The sequence below is a fragment of the Vespa crabro genome, chromosome 5, assembly GCF_910589235.1.
Source record: "Vespa crabro chromosome 5, iyVesCrab1.2, whole genome shotgun sequence".
NCBI classification, from domain to species: domain Eukaryota; kingdom Metazoa; phylum Arthropoda; class Insecta; order Hymenoptera; family Vespidae; genus Vespa; species Vespa crabro.
The window spans coordinates 10,274,692-10,293,906 of NC_060959.1; the positions used below are offsets into that span (position 1 = coordinate 10,274,692).

Sequence of the window (19,215 nt, forward strand, 5' to 3'; positions counted from 1 at the left end):
GTCGGGGACACTCCACTCTTCAGGAATTATACGTGCTTTTTTTTTTTGTATTTGTTTCCTTTATCTTCCTTATTTTTATCTTTAAGTACAGATATATATATATATATATATATATATATATATATATATATGTATGCATGTGTATATATATATTCTTCTCCTTTTAAATCGATGGCCGAATTATATCGAAAAACTTTTCTTAAATATTTTGCTTTGTTGGCTTTATCCTTTATTATTAACGTAATTCGTTACATGTGTCCAAATGTTATATTCTTTTCAAGATATATCTTCTTTGCGAAGAAGATAATATTTTATAAGCTGTATTTATAATAGACGAATCTATATACATATATACATATATACATATATATATATATATATATATATATATATGTATATATAGGAGACAAGCTTTTATTTTTTTGTTTCGTTTAAATTTTTCGTGAAGAGTTAAAGAATATCCGAACGACGTGAATACTTTTTTTTTTTTTTGTTTTTTTTGTTAAATCCTTCGTTTATCAATAATAAAATATTTTTCATCTAAAGCGCTCAGTGTGTGTTATAATCGAGAATTTTTTCCGGCACGTCATATAACATTATTCACAACAATGCTCACGTTAAGTGTCACGCGAATTTCATCGAACATATTTCCACTTGATATTCGCTCCTAGATATATCGATTTGTCCGAATCTTCTTCTTCTTAGTTGTTGTTGCATTTTTTTTTCTTTTTCAATTTCTTTTTTTAACTTTTTTTCTTTTTTTTTTTTTGACTTTTTCCTTCCTTTTTTTTTGTAATATATATTCTCCTTTTTCTTTTTTAATTTTTTATTTATTTTTATTTATTTATTTTTTTATTTTTTTATTTTTTATTTTTTTTTATCTCCACTATACTCGATTTCATTTCTCCGTTCATTTGGACATTTCCTGAATTTTTTTCTTTTATTTTTTCATTTTTTACCATTCGTTGCTTCTTTGTTCCCTCTCTTTCTTGTGCTGGGTAAATATTTTTTTTGTGCTTTTTTTTGGTATTTGTTTTTTATCTTTTTTTTTTTGCTTTTGTTACTCGTTAAAAAAAACATTCATTCATGTTCTTCCTTTTTTTTTGTTTTTTTTTGTTTTTTTTTGTTTTTTTTTTTTTTTGTTTTTTTTCTAAGGCGATGCAGCAGCGCACCACGCGAAAAAGAAAAAGGTATAGACAGATAGATAGAGTAAGAGTGGAAGAGATGGATAGATAGATAGATAGATAGATAGGTAAGTACATAGATAATTAGATAGGTAGATTGGTAAAGGAGAGACACAAGTAGGAAGGAATTCGATGATTTTCGCCGCGAGCATCGTGTAACTGGATTTACAGTTGCCTTTTGCGTCCCATGTTGCAGATCTTGAAGTGACAGAGGCTCATGTCTAGAAAAATATGAAAAAAGGAGAGAGAAATCAAAAATACGGTCAGGTATTATTAAAAAGGTTAATCACAATTATTATTACTATTATTATTATTATTTAATAAAATTTCTTTATATTACGTTATAGAAAATTCTTTTTTTTCGATAGAATTGAAACTTTTCAAGATGGCCGAGTTGATCCTATCGATCATTAAAACGAGCATTAACGTTGACGAATTAATTAATTAATTAGTCTGATATTAAAAAGAAAAAAAAAAAAAAAAAAAAAAAAAGAAAAAGAAAATTTCAAACGAAAATATGAAACGAGATGAAACGCAATATGGGGTGAGATATAAATTATAACCAAAACAATTTAGGACGTTGCCAAACGTGACGGCAACGATCGATCTGGCGCCGATTTTATTAATGAGAGTAATAGTAATCGGATCGACGATCATGGTTATCGATCGATCGTTCCCGATTTATTATATTCATCTAAGGGTGATCGTCGTCGTAATCCTCGTCTTCGTCCTCGTCGTCGTCGTTGGTTCAGTGACGTCACTCGTTCGTCGTCAACCCCCTCCCTCCCTCCCTTCTCGCCCCCCTCTGAGAAAAGTCAATTGGCGTCAATGAATTGCCCGTTCGTCTTCGATTCTAATCGATTCGACGAAAATGATAATAATAATAGTAATAATAATAATGACGACGAGGACGACAACGATGACGACGACGATGATGATGATGATGATGATGATATTGATATAATAATAATAATAATAATAATAATAATAATAATAACAATAATAATAATAATAATAATAATATAAAAATATATTCTACTTAAGAGTGAGCCAATGATATATCTCCATTTGAGGCATTTTGATGAAATTGTTTTTCAAAGAATCAATTGCTTTCAAATCAATTCTTTGAAAGTATAATTATTATCGCGTATAAATTATTTATCATCGTCATCGTCTATTTCATCATCATCATCATCATCATCATCATCATCATCATTATCATCATCATTATCATCGTGCTCATCATTCATCATCATCATCGTTATTATTATTATTATCATCACTTACGCTGTCGTCATTATATAAATATGGAATCGGCTGGATCGTCCATTTTGTTTTCCACAAATTTATTAATTTATCAACGAATCACGTGGTTCGATTTTATGGTTTGCGATTTATCGTCCTCGTATTATCAAGAATTACATAATTTTTTTTCTGTTTCTCTCCCTCCCTCCCTCTCTCTCTTTCTTACGTCGATAACGTAAATCTTAGTTTTTATCGATCTTCCGAAATCCTCTTACATTTTTTTTTTACATTAAACTACGCCAATGTGTTTTACGAATAGAAATAAGAAAAAGAAAAAGAAATTTTTTTAATAAAGTAAGTGTCTGTGTTACATAAACACAGACACTTACAAATGCCCTATTAAAAAGTAATGTCCAAAAATTAAATGAAATTATGAACGAACTTGTTCTTATTATTGATATCTGTTGTACTATAATCATCGTGCAAGCAGTAATCATTGAAAAAAGGAAAAAAAAGAAAAAGAAAGGAAAATATGACTACAATATTGTGAACGATTTATTTCTCGAATTATTATTATTATTATTATTATTATTATTATTATTATTATTATTATTATTATATATTGTGATGCGATTCAAGAAAGTAATCGATCATTTCCCATTAAAAGTTTATGGAAAAAGTTATGATATATGAAGGTAGATATTTTTAATATTCGTAAGAATTCTAATAAGCACTCGACGAAATTTGTAAGAAATTCACAAGGTCTTTTTTCCCTTTTCTTTCTTTTTTCTTTTTCTTTTCTTTTTCATTTTTGAATCTCTTTTTTAAATTCCTTTTTAACACATTGTAATATAGTAACTTAATGTGGAACAAGTCCATGCTCGCCATATCATTTGATTCCTTTTCTTACAATTTTTTTTTAATAACAATGCACTTTTGAGTAGTACGTTTGTATGAAATTTTTTTTACTTTTCTTTTCTTCTCTTTTCTTTTATCTTTTATCTTTTTGTTTCTTTTTCTATCGTAATATATACCGTAAGCATATCGTAGAAGATAATGAAGATGTTGATGGGCAAGGGAAGAATGGGGAGGGAGAGGGTGAGAAAAAAATCCTGGATCATCCTGTATACATCCTGTGTATAAGATGATTATAAACTACTGATCGTTCTACTAGTTAATACGTTTCATTTTCATTTTAACGTAAAAAATACCAATGTTTTTATCTTCTTTCCTTGAACACATATATATATATATATATAGTCTCGTTTTGTGTCTTAAAAATAATAATGATGATGACGACAACGACGACTATCGATCCTTTGAATTTCTTTCGTAGAATTCTTTGAAGTATTTTTTCTTTTCTTTTCTTTTTCTTTTTTTTTCTTTCTCTCTCTCTATTTTTTTTTTTTTTTTTTTTTTTTTTTTTTTTACCGGCAATAAAAACTTTTCTATCTTCTCCTTGACGTATGATATAAGAGATAAGATAAGACACGAAGGCAAAGTTAAGAAATCGAAGTGTCGACTTGTTAACAAGATCTTATTGAATAAAATGATCGTTAGATCAATACTTTTGCCCTCATGCAGATTTATACGTCAAACACTTTAATTATAATAGATCGTAGATAATCCACAATAAGCTTTTACAATTGATACAGCTAGCTGTATTATTATTATTATTATTATTATTATTATTATTATTATTATTATTATTATTATTATTATTATTATTATTATTATTATTATTATTATTATTGTTATTATTATTATTATTATTGACGTTGTCATTGTTTTATTTATTTATTTATTTATTTATTCATTTATTAAAAGACAAGACCAACTAATGTCATAATTAACATTTTGATCTCGAAATATTCCGGCATGAATTTATATGATCGAACGAATGGTCGTTCTTAGAAATGAAGATTATCTTCGAATTCAAAAATAAAAAGGCAATTCACGATGATATCGTAATGATTAAATAAATGAACGTTCTTCATCGATATATATATATCATCGCATGAAATTCGATTTATAGAATCACTATCCATTATTATTTATATGCGACGCATACATACATACATACATACATACATACATACATATATATATATATATATATATATATATATATATATATATATAATAGTAATAAGATGTATAAAATAAATATAAAAAAATAACGAGTCTGAATATTATCGCGATCTCAATGACAGAAACATGTGATCAATGATGACGATCGAGAAAAAGGATCGCAATTTATATATATATATATATATATAATAGAAAGAGAGAGTTAGAAATTAAACTTACAGCTTGTTCGTTTGACTGAACCCAAAGGTGCATGATGAACTATAGCACTTGGTACCGGAAGTGCTTCCGGTTCATCCGGTGGATAATCACCCTGAGACAGACGTTGATCTCTTGCCTTTGCTTCCAGCATCGCCTGAATCGTAAGCTGTTCCTCTGTCAGTTCTCTTTCTTGCTCTTCCATCTCTTGTTTTCTCTCTATCAGCTGTTTTAGCCTATTGATCAGAAGCTGCAAACGCAAAATGAATCAAATAAAAAAGGACATTTTTAATATTCACACGTACGAAATCTCCTTTGAGATTATTATTAGAAAATATTTACATTCGATTTGATAATACGACTTTGGAGAATTGTTTTCTTAATTCTTAATTCGTAATTCGTTTCTTTTCTTTTCTTTCTTTCTTTTTTTTTTTTTTTTTTTTTTTAGGTTGCGAAATAACATAAAAGGAAGAAAACAAAATGAAATGAAGTTAAAATCTACGAACGAAATTGATAGAATTTTAAAATTGATTCGACGATTAGAAAAATTTCTATTTGGTAGATATATAATACCCATTTGATAAATTATTTTTTTAACCTTCTCATTAAAAAAAAAAAAAAAAAAAAAAAAAAAAAATATACATATATCGAAATAGTAGTCGGAGTAATATTATCGAAAAAAATAAAAAAGAAAAATAGAAAAGAAAAGGAAGATCTAATCTGCTAAGGAAAATGATAGAATTTGAAATTGATTCGTGGATTGAAAAAGAAAAAAAAAGAAAAAAAAAAACTCGAGAGAATATAATAGAAAATTCCGATAAAATGCGTATTGGAGAATTTTTGTTCTTCTTTTCCTTTTCCCTTTTTTTTTTTTTTTTTTTTTTTTTTTTATTCCAAATAAAAAAGTAAAAAAGATCTAACTCTCACCAGACTCTCTGTGTCCTCGGCAAAATTTTCATTAGTATAGATCATGCCTGCTGGTAAGGGCTCGGGTTCAGCGAATACAAGAATATTGCTGTAAACCAGCAGAAACGCAACGAGACACGAGCTCGTCATTCCCTCAAAAACTTTTTATTCCTGAAAAATAAAATGGAACAAATTAACGAAAGTCGCATAAAATAATGAAAGGAAACAAAGAAAAATAATCGTTCAATAATTCTTTTCTTTTTTTATTTATTATTATTTTTTTTAATTTTATTTAATTGTCGTCTCCATTCGATCGAATCAATTTTTTATTAATTCAAAAAAAAAAAAAAAAAAAAAAAAAAAAGAGAAAAAGAAAAGAGAAAAAAAAAAGAAAAAGACAAAGAAAAAAAAGATCAATCTCAAAGTCTTGTTTTACGTCTTAAGATCTTTAATATGTTTTGAGTATCCATCATTACATATGCATGAATGAGTATCTCTATTAGTATCTATGTTACTTATGAATGTGCATGCATACATGAATGTATGCGTGCATGTTAGTAGAAAGGAATGAGTGAATGAATGAATGAATGAATGAATGGAATGTTGACAAGGATTGTACTCGAATAGTCACGTGGGTGTTCGTTTCCAAGTATTTTACGTAAATAGACAAACAATGTATTGTTTATCTTGTCGTTTGGGATAAATCAATATCACCGATGATATATTGACTTTTGTCAGATTTCTTTGCTTTTCTTTTTCTTCTCTCTCTCTCTCTCTCTCTCTCTCTCTCTCTCTCTCTCTCTCTCTCTATCTATCTATCTCTATCTATCTATCTATCTCGCTTTCTTTTTTTTTCTCTTTTCAAATTCTTATATCATCGTACACTTTTTTCCTTTTTCACGTCTTCATGGAAAAAAGAAAAAAGAAAAAAAAAAATAATCGATACCATTCGACGCGTAAAAAATTTCCTTTAATAGTAAAATGAAAGATCACGATTAAAGGAGCAAGTCGAATAAAGTGTATCATATTTTAGTAACACCCTATATACCACGCGCGCGTGTGTGTGTGTGTGTGTGTGTATATATATATATACAAGCGATGCAACAAGTGGGAGAACTATTATATAACGAAAGCTCACTTCACAATCTCTGTAAAATATTTTTTCTTTAATATTTTTCAATCTATTATTTCAAAATTTATTTAAATTGTTTCTTTGTTTTCTTTTCTTTTCTTTCTTTCTTTTTTTTCCTTTTTTTTTCTGTTTCCTTTTTTGTTACTTAATAGGACGAAAATACAAGCACAATGGCAATTAATTCAATTCGTATAATCATAATTCTAACGTATCTTCTATGTTTAATAATTTTATCAATTATTTGATAATATAATAAGGAAAACAATTACGTTTGTGTAACACGTATATCATTTGATATAGGAAATTTGTCTCTCTCTCTTTCTCTCTCTGTCTCTCTCTATCTTGTATAACTAATATCTCGAAATTGTTCTACACAAAGCATAACTCTCGGGAGCTACTCATTTAGCATAACTTCCTATCTCATTAAGTTTCTCAAATAAGATCCAAATAAGATTCAAGGAAAGCATATTATTCCTTTGACAACCGACATATTATAAATTACACATAGGAGCTGCACATTTAATTAGCTTTACTTTGGAAAATATTAATTGCACTATAATTTGAACATTTCGATAATTTCATCGTTTCGAATTCGTCGTCTCGTTCGTTAGTTATTAAAAAGAAAAGAAAAGAAAGAAAAGAAAAAAGAAAAATCGGATAATTTCTCTTACGTTGCACGATTTTCTTTCTATATGAATAATGTAAGAAAGTATAAAAATACACATACACACACGCACACACGAACGCACACATGCACGCGCGCGCGCGCGCACACACACACACATACAGATATATGTGTATATAGGAAATATAGCGATAGTTTATCGAGTTCTGTGGATAATCCATGATGACCCCGTGGAAGAGGTCACGAATTGATTTAATTCACACTTTTTTACAGGTTTATTGTACCCTGACGACTTGATAAAGTTATGTCAGAGAGTACAAATGAGAAACAATATTTTTTTAACGACGTATTCAAAGTCGACTTTTAATTATGCAATATTGACAAATTTCATTTTGCAATTTTATGCTCGAATTCGACGGATCCGCGAATCTTTTATTTAATTGATTATTATCTTTCTTTTTTTCTTCTTCTTTTTCTTTTCCTTTTTATTTTTTTCTTTTTTCTTTTTTTACGCGACACATTTATAAAAAAAAATATTACATAAACTTTTCACGATAGAATACATGTAACGCGATTGGGCAACACAAAATAGAAAAAGTGAAAAAATGAAAAGACTAAAGAAATAGAGAACCTTTTTCTTTTTTTAAACGATATACTTGATCAACTTTTGTATTATGCAATATCGACAAATTTCGCACTTCGCAATTTTACGTTTGAATTTGACGTGTCTACGATTTTATTTTGCACTTTTGACACTTGAAAAATGTTAAATGTATTATTCAAACGATCATTTCTTTTTCTTCTTTACGTGACATATTTATAAACAAATTTTACATAAACTTTTCGCAATGGGATATGCGTAAACACGATTGGAGATATAAAAAATGAAGAACAATCAAAAAAGAAAAAAAGAAAGAAGTAGAAACGAACGTATATAGAAACTTAAGACGATCTTTTCATCTCGATGATCAATATCGATTTCTAACACTTCTTTCTATCTCTTTTTCTCTCTCTCTCTCTCTCTCTCTCTCTCTCTCTCTGTGTGTGTTTTTATTATTTCGATTTCTCCGATTTAGTTCGTATTATTTTTCTCATTCTATATATCATCTCCGATTTCTCACAGTTTTTATCTTTTCAGATTCATGGTTTCTTTTCAAGCCGTTGTTATTATCGAAAGATTCACGACCAATAATACGCGGGAGAAGCGCGAACTTTATTATTCCGATCGGAGAGTTGGATAGAAAATTGTTCACTTTAATGATACACATTTGACGTCTTTATCCACTACTAAGCGAAAAGGAAAGTTTAAGTAATAAAAAATAAGTTATCGATCTCTCTCGAATATGCAATATCGAAGTAATATACGATTGACGAATATCACATTATACGGTGCATATCTGTGTAAGTTTCGTTCGTCGAAATAGGATATATTAATCAGCTGTTGGAAAAAATTTGACTTTTTTTTTTTTTTTTTTTTTTCTTTTCTTTTTTCTTTTTCCCACTTTTTTCACACTCACAAATATCACCAATTTGTAAATTTAATTATATATATATATATATATATAAAAAAGAAGAAAAAATGCGAAAATAAAATTACTTAGTTTCTGGAAAGATCAAAAATAATAATAATTCCAAAGATTCCAAATGAAATGAAAAAGAAGCGAACAAATGCAAAAAGACAAAATAAAAAGAGAAAGAATTCTTTCTTTTTCTTTCTTTCTTTCTTTTTTTTTTTTTTAATACAAATCACTAAAACTTTGGTTTCTCGATCGGATGTATATTATTTCTTTTCTTTTTTTGATTCTTGGGATTTACGATATATCACTTCCTACCTTGTTTACTCTCGAAAGATATCTCGAAATATGCACTCTCGAACTAAGCTCCTCGTGCCACCTGATGATATATATTATAATCTATCTATCTATCTATCTATCTATCTATCTATCTATCTATCTATTTATCTATTTATATATCTATATCTATATATACAAATATCTATATGTATATAGTCGTGGCACTTTTCTCTCTCTCTCTCTCTCTCCTCTTTTTATCACGTTTATGTACCTTTATCTCTCTTTTATTTATTTTTTTATTTCTCTCTCTCTCTCTCTCTTTCTTTCTTAGTTTGATTTCTTTATTTTTTCTTCTTTTCGTTGCACACTTTTGTTTGTTTTATTTTCTTTTTCGTTTTTTCTTTCTTTTTTTCTTTCTCTTTTTTTTCTTTTTTTTTTTTTTTATAATCTCGAAACTTTTCGTACGGCACGATACGTGTTCGAAGAGTGAGCCGTTGAGGGCTGTTGCACCCTCTATTATACCCCAAGCTCGAACCTTCCACCACCATCCACCATGAACATCATCCCCTCTTTCTTCTTCTCTCCTCTTACTTCTACTCCTCCTCTAACTCCTCTTCTTCATCCACACCATCCTCTTCCTCCTCCTCCTACCACCTGTAGGTTCGAACACGTAACACGAAGAGAACCGGATAGTGAAACATATCATTCCCTATCGTCGAAAGAGTACACCTACACATCGTGTAACTCACTCACTCACTCACTCACTCACTCACTCACTCACTCACTCACTTATCCCTACAAAGGATCAACCCCTATTCACTTCTAAATCCTCTATTCGCTTGCTTGCATATGCGTTCCGATGGATTCTACTTTAAGTGGTGATTGTAGTAGTACTGGTAGTACTAGTGCTGGTACTGCTTCTGATGATGATAGCGATAATGATTATATTTGTGTGTTTGTGATCGTGATCTTTCGACGAGTCAAAGCAAATACTTTTTTCTTTGATTTTTTTCCCCTTTCCTTCATTTTCTGTTTTTTTTTTTTTTTTTTTTCGTATCTTTGTATTGTTCTCATGGAAAAATATAATATATTGATCTTTTTGCGTGTGAATGAATTAAGTTAGTCAAAAAAAAAGTAGTGTCGAATATCATTAAAAAAAAAAAAAAAAAAAAAAAAAAAAAAAAAAAAGAAAAAGAAATGAAGAAAGAAAGAGAGGGAAAAAGAGAAAAATTATTTATCTCAAAGTAATATGCATTAGAAAGTTTTCAAATCAATTCTTTTGCTTTTTTTTCTTTTTCTTTTCTTCTTTTTTTTCTTTTTTTTTTTCCCCTTTATTTCTTCATGAAATGATTTCTTAAAATCCATTTTTTACGTATTATATGATAATCATTTATTTGACCGATTGATTAATTAACGGCAATAAAAGATTAAGAGTGTTAATTTGATTAAAAAGAGACAGGCCATTATTTCGTTCTTTTAATTGTCATATTGACGAGAGAATATATGATATTCGTTTTACGATGAATCTTCATCGACGATATCAAAATGCAGATGTACAGTGTTAACCTAAAATAATGATAACGAACGTTCTAGTTTGTCGTTTTCATAAGAATAGAATTTTCTTAAGCTTCGAACTCGTTTATAAATCTTATAGGTAAAGAGAGAGAGAGAGATTAAGAAAGATAATATTTTTATTAATTTTTTTCAATTAAAGTTACTAACTTTTCGATTTATCTTACGTCCACGTAAATTTCTTTCTTATATATATATATATATATATATATATATATATATATATATATATATATATATATATATATATAGAAGCTACATATATCAAACGCCGGAAATTCTTCCATTTTCAATGGAAAAAAAAAAACTACTTAAATATTCTTTATATATGATTTAACGTTTGTAAATCAAATCAGTTTAGGATAATAATAAATTATTTTAAATTAACTTCGACGATCGTACCTATACATTATTTAAATAGAAAATAAACAAGCATTCTTAATACTTTTATGTAATATTTTTTCATAATTATATTAATACTTTTATGTAATATACGGCGTATTATATAATTCCGCGTTTATATATTTGTGTATTCTTTGTTAAAAAAAAAAAAAAAAAAAAAAAAAAAGAAGAAGAAAAGAAAAAAGAAAAACATTATTTCGCAAACAAAATCATATTTCTATCGGTCCCGTCTCTTCACTTTACTTTTCGTCATGACTTACTCTTGACATGATACCGACCCATATTTCACTTTATAGAATATTTCATGAATAACGAAATATTGTCGCTACTTTTGTTGCCGCTACTGCTAGTGTTTCTACTGCTACCTACTTGCTGAGGTGGTATTCGTAGGAATCAGAGAATGGGTTGGGGGAAAGGGAAAGGTAGAGAGAGAGAGAGAGAGAGAGGGAGAGAACGGCAACGATAAATAATTCTTGGAGTTCACCCGGTCGAATGGCTATCTGTCATTTTGCGGTGTAATTAAGAATCCGAAAACGCGTCACACGGTTTGTCACGTGATTTTCACTGAACACCATGTGAAATATTAATCGCGAAGATTTTGACGCGAGGAGTTATTATGCATATTGAAATTTTTATTTTATTTGAAATTTTAATTATTTCTTTCTGGGTCCTTTTTTTTCTTTCTTTCTTTCTTTTTTCTTCTTCTTTTTTCTATTACCCCCTCTCGAAGAAATAATTATTAATCTTTCTACGAATTGTGTGTGTATTCGTGAAAAAATAAATTAATCGAATAAAAGGAAGAAAACATTTTGGCACATGACGAACGAGAATTATTCGGCACGAGATGTATTATTATTCTAATTGAAATTTGTACGTATCATTTCCTTCTTCTTTTTTTCTTTTTTCCCCTCTTTAAAAAATAATTCTCAACTTTTACCAAACTTTTGTCGAATTTATAACAACGACCAAATTTTGTTTGTGAAATTAAAAGAAGAAACGAAAAGAAAGAAGAAGAAAAATATTTGTACGGAATATTACGAATGGTTACGAAGTAACGTAATGCATAAAATTAGCAATATGTCTGCCATTGTTTGTCGATGTTTCATTGCCATTGAGCCAGCCAATCAGTGCATTAATTGATGATAAGAACCCCTCGTTTCTCTCAGAGAAAGAGAGAGAGAGAGAGAGAGAGAGAGAGAGAGAGAGAGAGAGAGAGAGAGAGAGGATTTCTCGGTTTATTTTATCATTGTCTTATGTTCCTTTTTTTTCTTTTCTCTTCTTGTTTTCAATTTTCGTGGTATATTACACGCCCGGCAAAATGGCCGATCTATATAAGCAAACTCTGGATTATATATTATAATGTTCTCGATAAAATGTGTATATATATATATATATATATTCTTTTTTTTTATTCGTTGTCGCAAATAAAAAATACGATATTAATTTTTACTGTTAATTAATTTGTTTAAAGAAAAAGAAAAGTAAATAAATAAAAAGGAATAATATAATAGAGATAGCATTAATATTTAGATTCATCTGAAGGCTTAAAAAAATATCGATGTATTAATTAATATGATGGTGATATTGCTTATTGATCCGTGGTAATATTTGAACGAACAGGACGATGGGGAAACCTTATTAAATTTCTCTTAAACTTAACGTTACGTTTATATATATTTTTTCACCCTTTTGTCTATTACCTTATTATTACGTCATAAACGAAGTATAATCGTAGTTACGAATGTATATGAGTTTAACGTTAAGCATTCGATTTATCGAGACGGAGATTATCCGAGGGCGTAACGAATCGTTTCTAATCTCTATATCACGATTACGCCGGATGTAATCGGGAATACATTTAAACAGAGAGAGAGAGAGAGAGAGAGAGAGAGAGAGAGAGAGAGAGAGAGAGAGAGAGAGAGAGAGAGAGAAACTGCAATCTCATTTGGGAGTACCAATCGCAATTTTACGAGTTTAAATTAATTACGTAAGAGACAAGAATAATTTCATTTATAACGAATTACAGGGTAGATAATTCGACGATTAAATATTTTTCCATTAATGTATAGTTCGTATTATACTTCGTATCATTTGTTTTTCTTTTTTAATAAATACATATATATATATATATATATATATATATATATATATATACATATATACATAGATATATACATAGAAGGTGCATACATGTATACGTATTTTTTCATTATAACGCTTTCGAGTATTACTCTTGTATCGTTTCGAATATTTTCTTTTTTTTTTTTTTCTTTTTCTTTTTTTAATTTTTAATTCTCTCTTTCTAGATCATGGAGGACGAAGAAGACGAAAAACCATTCGCGATCGAACGCGCTAAGTCCGCTCGTGCGAAATGCAAGAAATGCAAGTGTCCCATCGAGAAGGATGCAATAAGAATTGCGAAATTAATTTCAAATCCTTTTTCGGAGGGTTCGAAAATGAAGGCATGGCATCATGTAACCTGCATTTTCGATTTATTCAAGAAACAGAGAGCTACGACCAAGAGAATCGAAGATCCTGAGGAGGACATCAGTGGGTGGGATAGTCTTCAGGAGGAGGACAAGAAGATTATCATTGAGAAGCTACAAGAGTTTGAACAATCCTGTAAGTTATTTTATCTTTTGTTTCTTTTTTGTAATTTTTTTCTTTCTTTCTATTTATTTACTTTCTTTTTTTTTTTTTTTTTTTTAATGGATCACGAGTGATCTCGATGCCCGGAAACAAATTTTCCATGAATTGTTTCAAATCATTTTTATCCTTCACTCTTCAAGTTTATACTTGAACTTCGATTAGCTTCGTATCGAATATACTCCTTATTATTATTTTTATTATTGATATTATTATTATTATTATTATTTTTCTTATTGATATTATTATTATTATTATTATTATTATTATTATTATTATTATTGTTATTAATAATGTTATTATTATTACTACTATTTTTTTAATAAAATTATTCTTATTTTACTCTCGTAAAAATATATCGAAGATATCGTCGTATCATTTAATGGAAACAGCATCATCGTTATATTTGACTATGTTTAAAATTGATTATGACGTAATCGTCATCGTGTCATCATCTTCGCGATATTGGTGAGAGATTACTTCGTAAAAGAAAAAAGAAGAAGAAGTGAAATTTATTTGAGTTGAGAACTGAAATCGCTCGGAGAGTGAGAGAGAGAGAGAGAGAGGGGGGGGGCAGAGGGACAGAGAGAGAAGCTTGTCGATGTTTGCAAGACTTCCGATCGCGTTCTCCTATTATTATTTACTCAACTATCGATAAATACCGATAATGTGAATGTGTTAATTGACGTAATTAAATCAAGATACTACAAATTATTACTATCAATTTTCTTTACAGAGACGTATGTTCGTATCCACGGTGACAGCCCCCTTTTCTATCGGTCTTTGTTGAATGCACTGGATTGAGAGAGAGAAAGAGAGAGTGAGAGAAGATTAACAAATGATTTATGCGGCTAAGACAGCCGCCATTTTTGTATCCAGTTCGCAGATTACAACACTGGACACGGTGTTGTAGACTTGAAAAATAATAATGCACTATTATTTCAAACGATTAACAGTATTTGTTCGGAGGTCCATAAATTTAAAGGCTATCGATACTGTCCTTCATTTTTCTCTCTCTCTCTCTCTCTCTCTCTCTCTCTCTCTCTTTTTCCTTTTTTTCTTTTATCGAACAAAACTTTGTTTTAACTTTTACGTTTTAAAAAACGTTTCGTGCGTTTTTGATTTAATTGAAAGAAAAAAAAAGAAAAAAGAAATAAAATAAAAGAAAAGAAAAGAAAAGAAAAGAAAAGAAAAAGAAAAGAAAACAGAGACCAAAAGAAAAGAAATCTATCGTTTCGTTCATCGTTGCTTTTACTTTTTCTTTTTCTGTTTCTTTTTTTTTTTTTTGTCTTCTTTTTCTTACTCAATCACTTATTTACTATTTCTCGTAGGTCCTTACAAACCAACAAAACCGAAAGCGCCATTAAAAAGAAAAGAAAATCCTACGGACGGTCAATCAACAAAAGTGAATAATAAATTATCAAATAAAACCGACGACGAGATGAAATCCCCGATGAGAAAGAAAATGTCGAAGGAATTAAGGGGATCCGTTGATAATTCTGAGAGTTGTTCGGATGATCGCAAGATGGACGATCTCGTGGACTCTAAAATGGCGTCGAAGGTAAAGAAACCGACGAAGGACGATCTGTTTCGCGAATTTCGACGTATTTGCTCAAATGTGGCGGAGGTAGACGCTTACAAGGAGAAAACGGCAATCATTAGGAATATGTTTATCCATGGATCGTCCGGTGGTGAGTACCATATGTATATATGCATATATTTTTCTTATTTTTTTATAACAACAAAAAAAAAATAAGAAATAAAGAAAGAGAGAAAGAAAAATACTTTCGGCGAGAGAACGATCGTATAATATTTCGTACCTTTTGCGATAAAGAGAGCTTTACGAAGGAGAGAGAAAGGGGGGAGGGAGAGAGAGGAAGGGAGAGAGAGAGAGAGAGAGAAAAGAAAAATAGAAAATAAATGAAAGATCCTTTGGGATCGTAATTTGTCTTCGCGATGGAATAATTAATTACCGACGAACCTACCGACCGGTTTTCCCGAGTACGACGTCGACAGTAGTAAAAAAGAGAGAGAGACAGACAGGTGCTCGATTAATTAATTAATTTTTCTTAGAAAATACGCGCGATCATCATTTCTTTTCTTTTTCTTCTTTTCCTTTCCTTTTTATTTATTTATTTTTTTTGCTTCTTTATTCTCAAAAACAAATCGTCGTTCAAATAGAAATGTACTTACGATCGGAGAACTCTACAAAGTATTCTATCTAATATGATTTTGAAATTTCCCGCTCTTTTCGTCCAACCATTTTTGTTCGATAATGTCGGCCATTTTCTATCAATGTTTTCTCTTTCTCTCTCTCTCTCTCTCTCTCTCTCTCCCTCTCTCTCTATTTGAAGATGCGTCATCGTCTAAGAGAAGTCAATTGAGAAATACGAGAGAAAAGTGTGAAACGTGAGATAGGGCGGGAAGAGGAAGGGATGGTGCGATAGAAGAGAGGAAGGGAATGAAGCTATCAATGAAGCTATCGACTTCACATTGGCCGCGTAAACATACTCGTAGATTCTTCTCTTTCTCTCTCTCTCTCTCTTTTTATTATACTGTCCGTCTATCCATTTCTCTCTCTCTCTTTCTCTCTAATAACAAACTCCGTCCTTCTCCGTCTTCCGTTCAATTTTCTTTTCTTTTCTCTTCTTTTCCTTTCCTTTTTTTTTTCTTCTCCTTTTCATTCATTTACTTTCCTACAGTTCGTAGAAAGTTACTCCTTTCTCACGTTCTTTTTCTTCTTTCGAGATATTTTTTTTTTTTTTTTTTTTTTTTCTTTAACTTTTTCCTTTTTCCTTTTTTCTTTTTTAGTTTTATTATTTATCCTCATGATTACGACCATCGACCATCTTTCTGTAAAATGATTTTCTTCCTTCGAGAAATTTCTCTTTCTCTCTCTCTCTCTCTCTCTCTCTCTCTCTCTCTCTCTCTCTCTCTCTCTCTTTCTCTATGAGCTTAATCGTACCGCAGATGAATTTCTTATGAGCGAATAAATATGATACCGGAATCGGATACAAGGAAACCATTAATCAATCGACCGAATAGACTAGCACCGCCGCAACGATTCACCACCACACTTGGTACGAATGGAAGATTTTTTTTGCGGGGTTATCTACTGTTACTCGCGTCCGTCCAGTTGTTCGGCCGCCCGGCCAATCAACGAGGATATTCCCTTTTTCAAACGGAAGTTAGACTAAGGTCTTCTCTCTTGCTTTTTATTATTTTTTTTTTTCCTTTTTTTATTTTTTCATGTTTTCCCCTTTAATCTTTATAAAATCTAATCATTCCGATCACATTTTTTTTTCTTTTTTTTTTTTTTTTTTTACGACAAAGACACCAATCACATTTTACAAAATCTTATTAAAAAGTTTCGAATTTCTTAATCCATTACTATTACTACTACTACTATTATTACTATTACTACTAATATTAACTACTGTGTTCTTCGAGTATTGACATTTTTTTTCTGTCTTTTTTTTTTTTTTTTTTTTTTTTGTACAATGAACATAATCACATGACTATTTTGTATTAAAAATCATTGTAACGATCATACAATGGAAACAAATAGGTGTGTCTGCGAATTTAGAAAGAATTTGCGAGAGGTGTGAGGGATGGGAAAGAAAGAAAAAAAAAAAAAAAAAAAAGAAAAAAAGAAAAAAAAATAGAAGGAGAATGGACGGAGAAAGACGTGTAAATGCATTATAATGAAGAAGCAATCATTCCTCGTACATTCTTACCGGTGAATGGTTTTTATCAATGACCTTTTGTACGCGACTTGCGTAATGAAAAAAATGTGAATCGCCACTTGGCCACCTCAATGAATTCCCCTTTTTACGTGAGCTGCTTTACGGTCGTTATACGGTTACACGGCGGTGAATCAATTTTTTTTTTTTTTCTTTTTTTTATTTTGCTTTACTCTTCTTTCTTTTCTTTTCTTTTCTTTTTTTTTCCTTTTCTTTTTCTTTTTTCTTTTATCATGGTGGAAACGATTTAGCGAAAAAAACAGAAGGGTGCTTTCAATTGTATGTTACTAAATCGATATAAATTATATTATCATTGAATTTATCATTGAATTTATCATTGAATTATTTGTTCGTCGTGTATCATAGAACAGATTAATTGTATCGTTTTAGAAAATTAACGAGTTCTTCAATGTTTGTTTATTATTATTCGTTAACAAAAAAAAAAAAAAATGTATGTATGCGTGTATATTTGAAAAGAGATTTATAAAAGAAAAGAAAAAAAAAAAGAAAAAAAAAAAGAAATATAAAAGCAAAATTATAGATATTCGTTGTCGAACTCTGTAAAAAATCTAGACGATTCGACTAAAAACATAATCGACCGGGATAAGATGTTTTGTTCAGGGATCGCGACCTGATTCGTTTATTAAATCTTTTTTAGTTGTTTTAATTTTTTCAGATGATAAAAAGATTAATATTTTCAGAGTTAGATAATGTACTGACTTGTTAACCAATTGTTTATTCATTCTTTTATAATTTTATTCGTCTTTACCTTTTCTCTCTCTCTCTCTCTCTCTCTCTCTCTCTCTCTCTTTTTCTCTCTCTTTCTTTCTTACTGCGTTACACTTGACCCACTGTGTTTACCATGCATCCTATCGTTTATAAAACTTTCCACCGTCAAAGAAATGCGTTTTCCATTACGTTCTTTTTATTATTATTATTATTATTATTATTATTATTATTATTATTATTATTATTATTATCGGACTCGCTGAAATAATAATTAAAACGAAAAAAATAAGAAGAAGAAACAAAAAAAGAAGAAGAAAATGACAGAATAAAAATTCATCGATGTTTTTATCGAGAGAGAGAGAGAGAGAGAGGGAGAGGGAGAGAAATAAAAAAAAAATAAGTTTTGGACAAGGCGCCAAGTGCAACTCTCTTTTATTATTTTATTATCGATTCGATTGTTGCGTTTTCTTCGTTCTTAATTAATAACGATTAAATTGTTGAAGTTCATCGACGGGGGATGATGAATGCGATTATGTACGAGTAAATGAATGGGGGAAAATACTAACTAACTAAATAACTAATTACTTAACGACTGAATGAAAGAACGCTGATGATAATAACAATAATAATAATAATAATAATAATAATAATAATAATAATAATAATAATAATAATAATAATAATAATAAATTATTAAAATAAATAATTAAAATAATACTCACTCTTTTATAAATCGAAACACTGTCTCTTCTTTATCAAGGAAGACTCGTGGAAACAACCCTTATTCTTCTTTTCACTATCCCTCCCCCCGTACACAAACACACAATAATAAAGTTCTCAACGACGAAGATGTTGTTATTAAAACGGCCAGTCACAATCCAACAAAAAATTACATTCAATATATGCAATCGTTATAACAAATAATAATAATAATAATAATACAATTAATTAT

General features: G+C 29.5%; 2 protein-coding genes across 5 annotated transcripts in view; one reads left to right on the plus strand and one right to left on the minus strand.

Moving 5' to 3' along the window:
- Positions 1 to 19,215, plus strand: part of LOC124424452 (DNA ligase 3) — a 43,726-nt gene that overhangs the window by 2,424 nt on the left and 22,087 nt on the right. For both annotated transcript variants that reach the window (XM_046963521.1, XM_046963520.1), the window contains 2 exons: positions 13,452 to 13,767; positions 15,123 to 15,482. In XM_046963521.1, the coding sequence (XP_046819477.1) occupies positions 13,455 to 13,767; positions 15,123 to 15,482 (673 nt within the window). In that variant the 5' untranslated portion in view covers positions 13,452 to 13,454. The remainder of the gene's footprint in view (positions 1 to 13,451; positions 13,768 to 15,122; positions 15,483 to 19,215) is intronic.
- Positions 476 to 19,215, minus strand: part of LOC124424454 — a 19,062-nt gene continuing 322 nt past the window's right edge. The window contains exons 1-4 of one of the 3 annotated variants that reach the window (XM_046963523.1): positions 18,986 to 19,215; positions 5,643 to 5,792; positions 4,740 to 4,965; positions 476 to 1,405 (exon numbers count right to left, since the gene is read on the minus strand). The exon at positions 18,986 to 19,215 is cut by the window's right edge and continues 322 nt beyond it. In XM_046963523.1, the coding sequence (XP_046819479.1) occupies positions 1,350 to 1,405; positions 4,740 to 4,965; positions 5,643 to 5,771 (411 nt within the window). In that variant the 5' untranslated portion in view covers positions 5,772 to 5,792; positions 18,986 to 19,215 and the 3' untranslated portion in view covers positions 476 to 1,349. Of the gene's footprint in view, positions 1,406 to 4,739; positions 4,966 to 5,642; positions 5,793 to 9,210; positions 9,361 to 9,442; positions 9,476 to 18,985 lie in introns of those variants that run through there. The other 2 variants (XM_046963525.1, XM_046963524.1) reach the window with 2 other exon arrangements.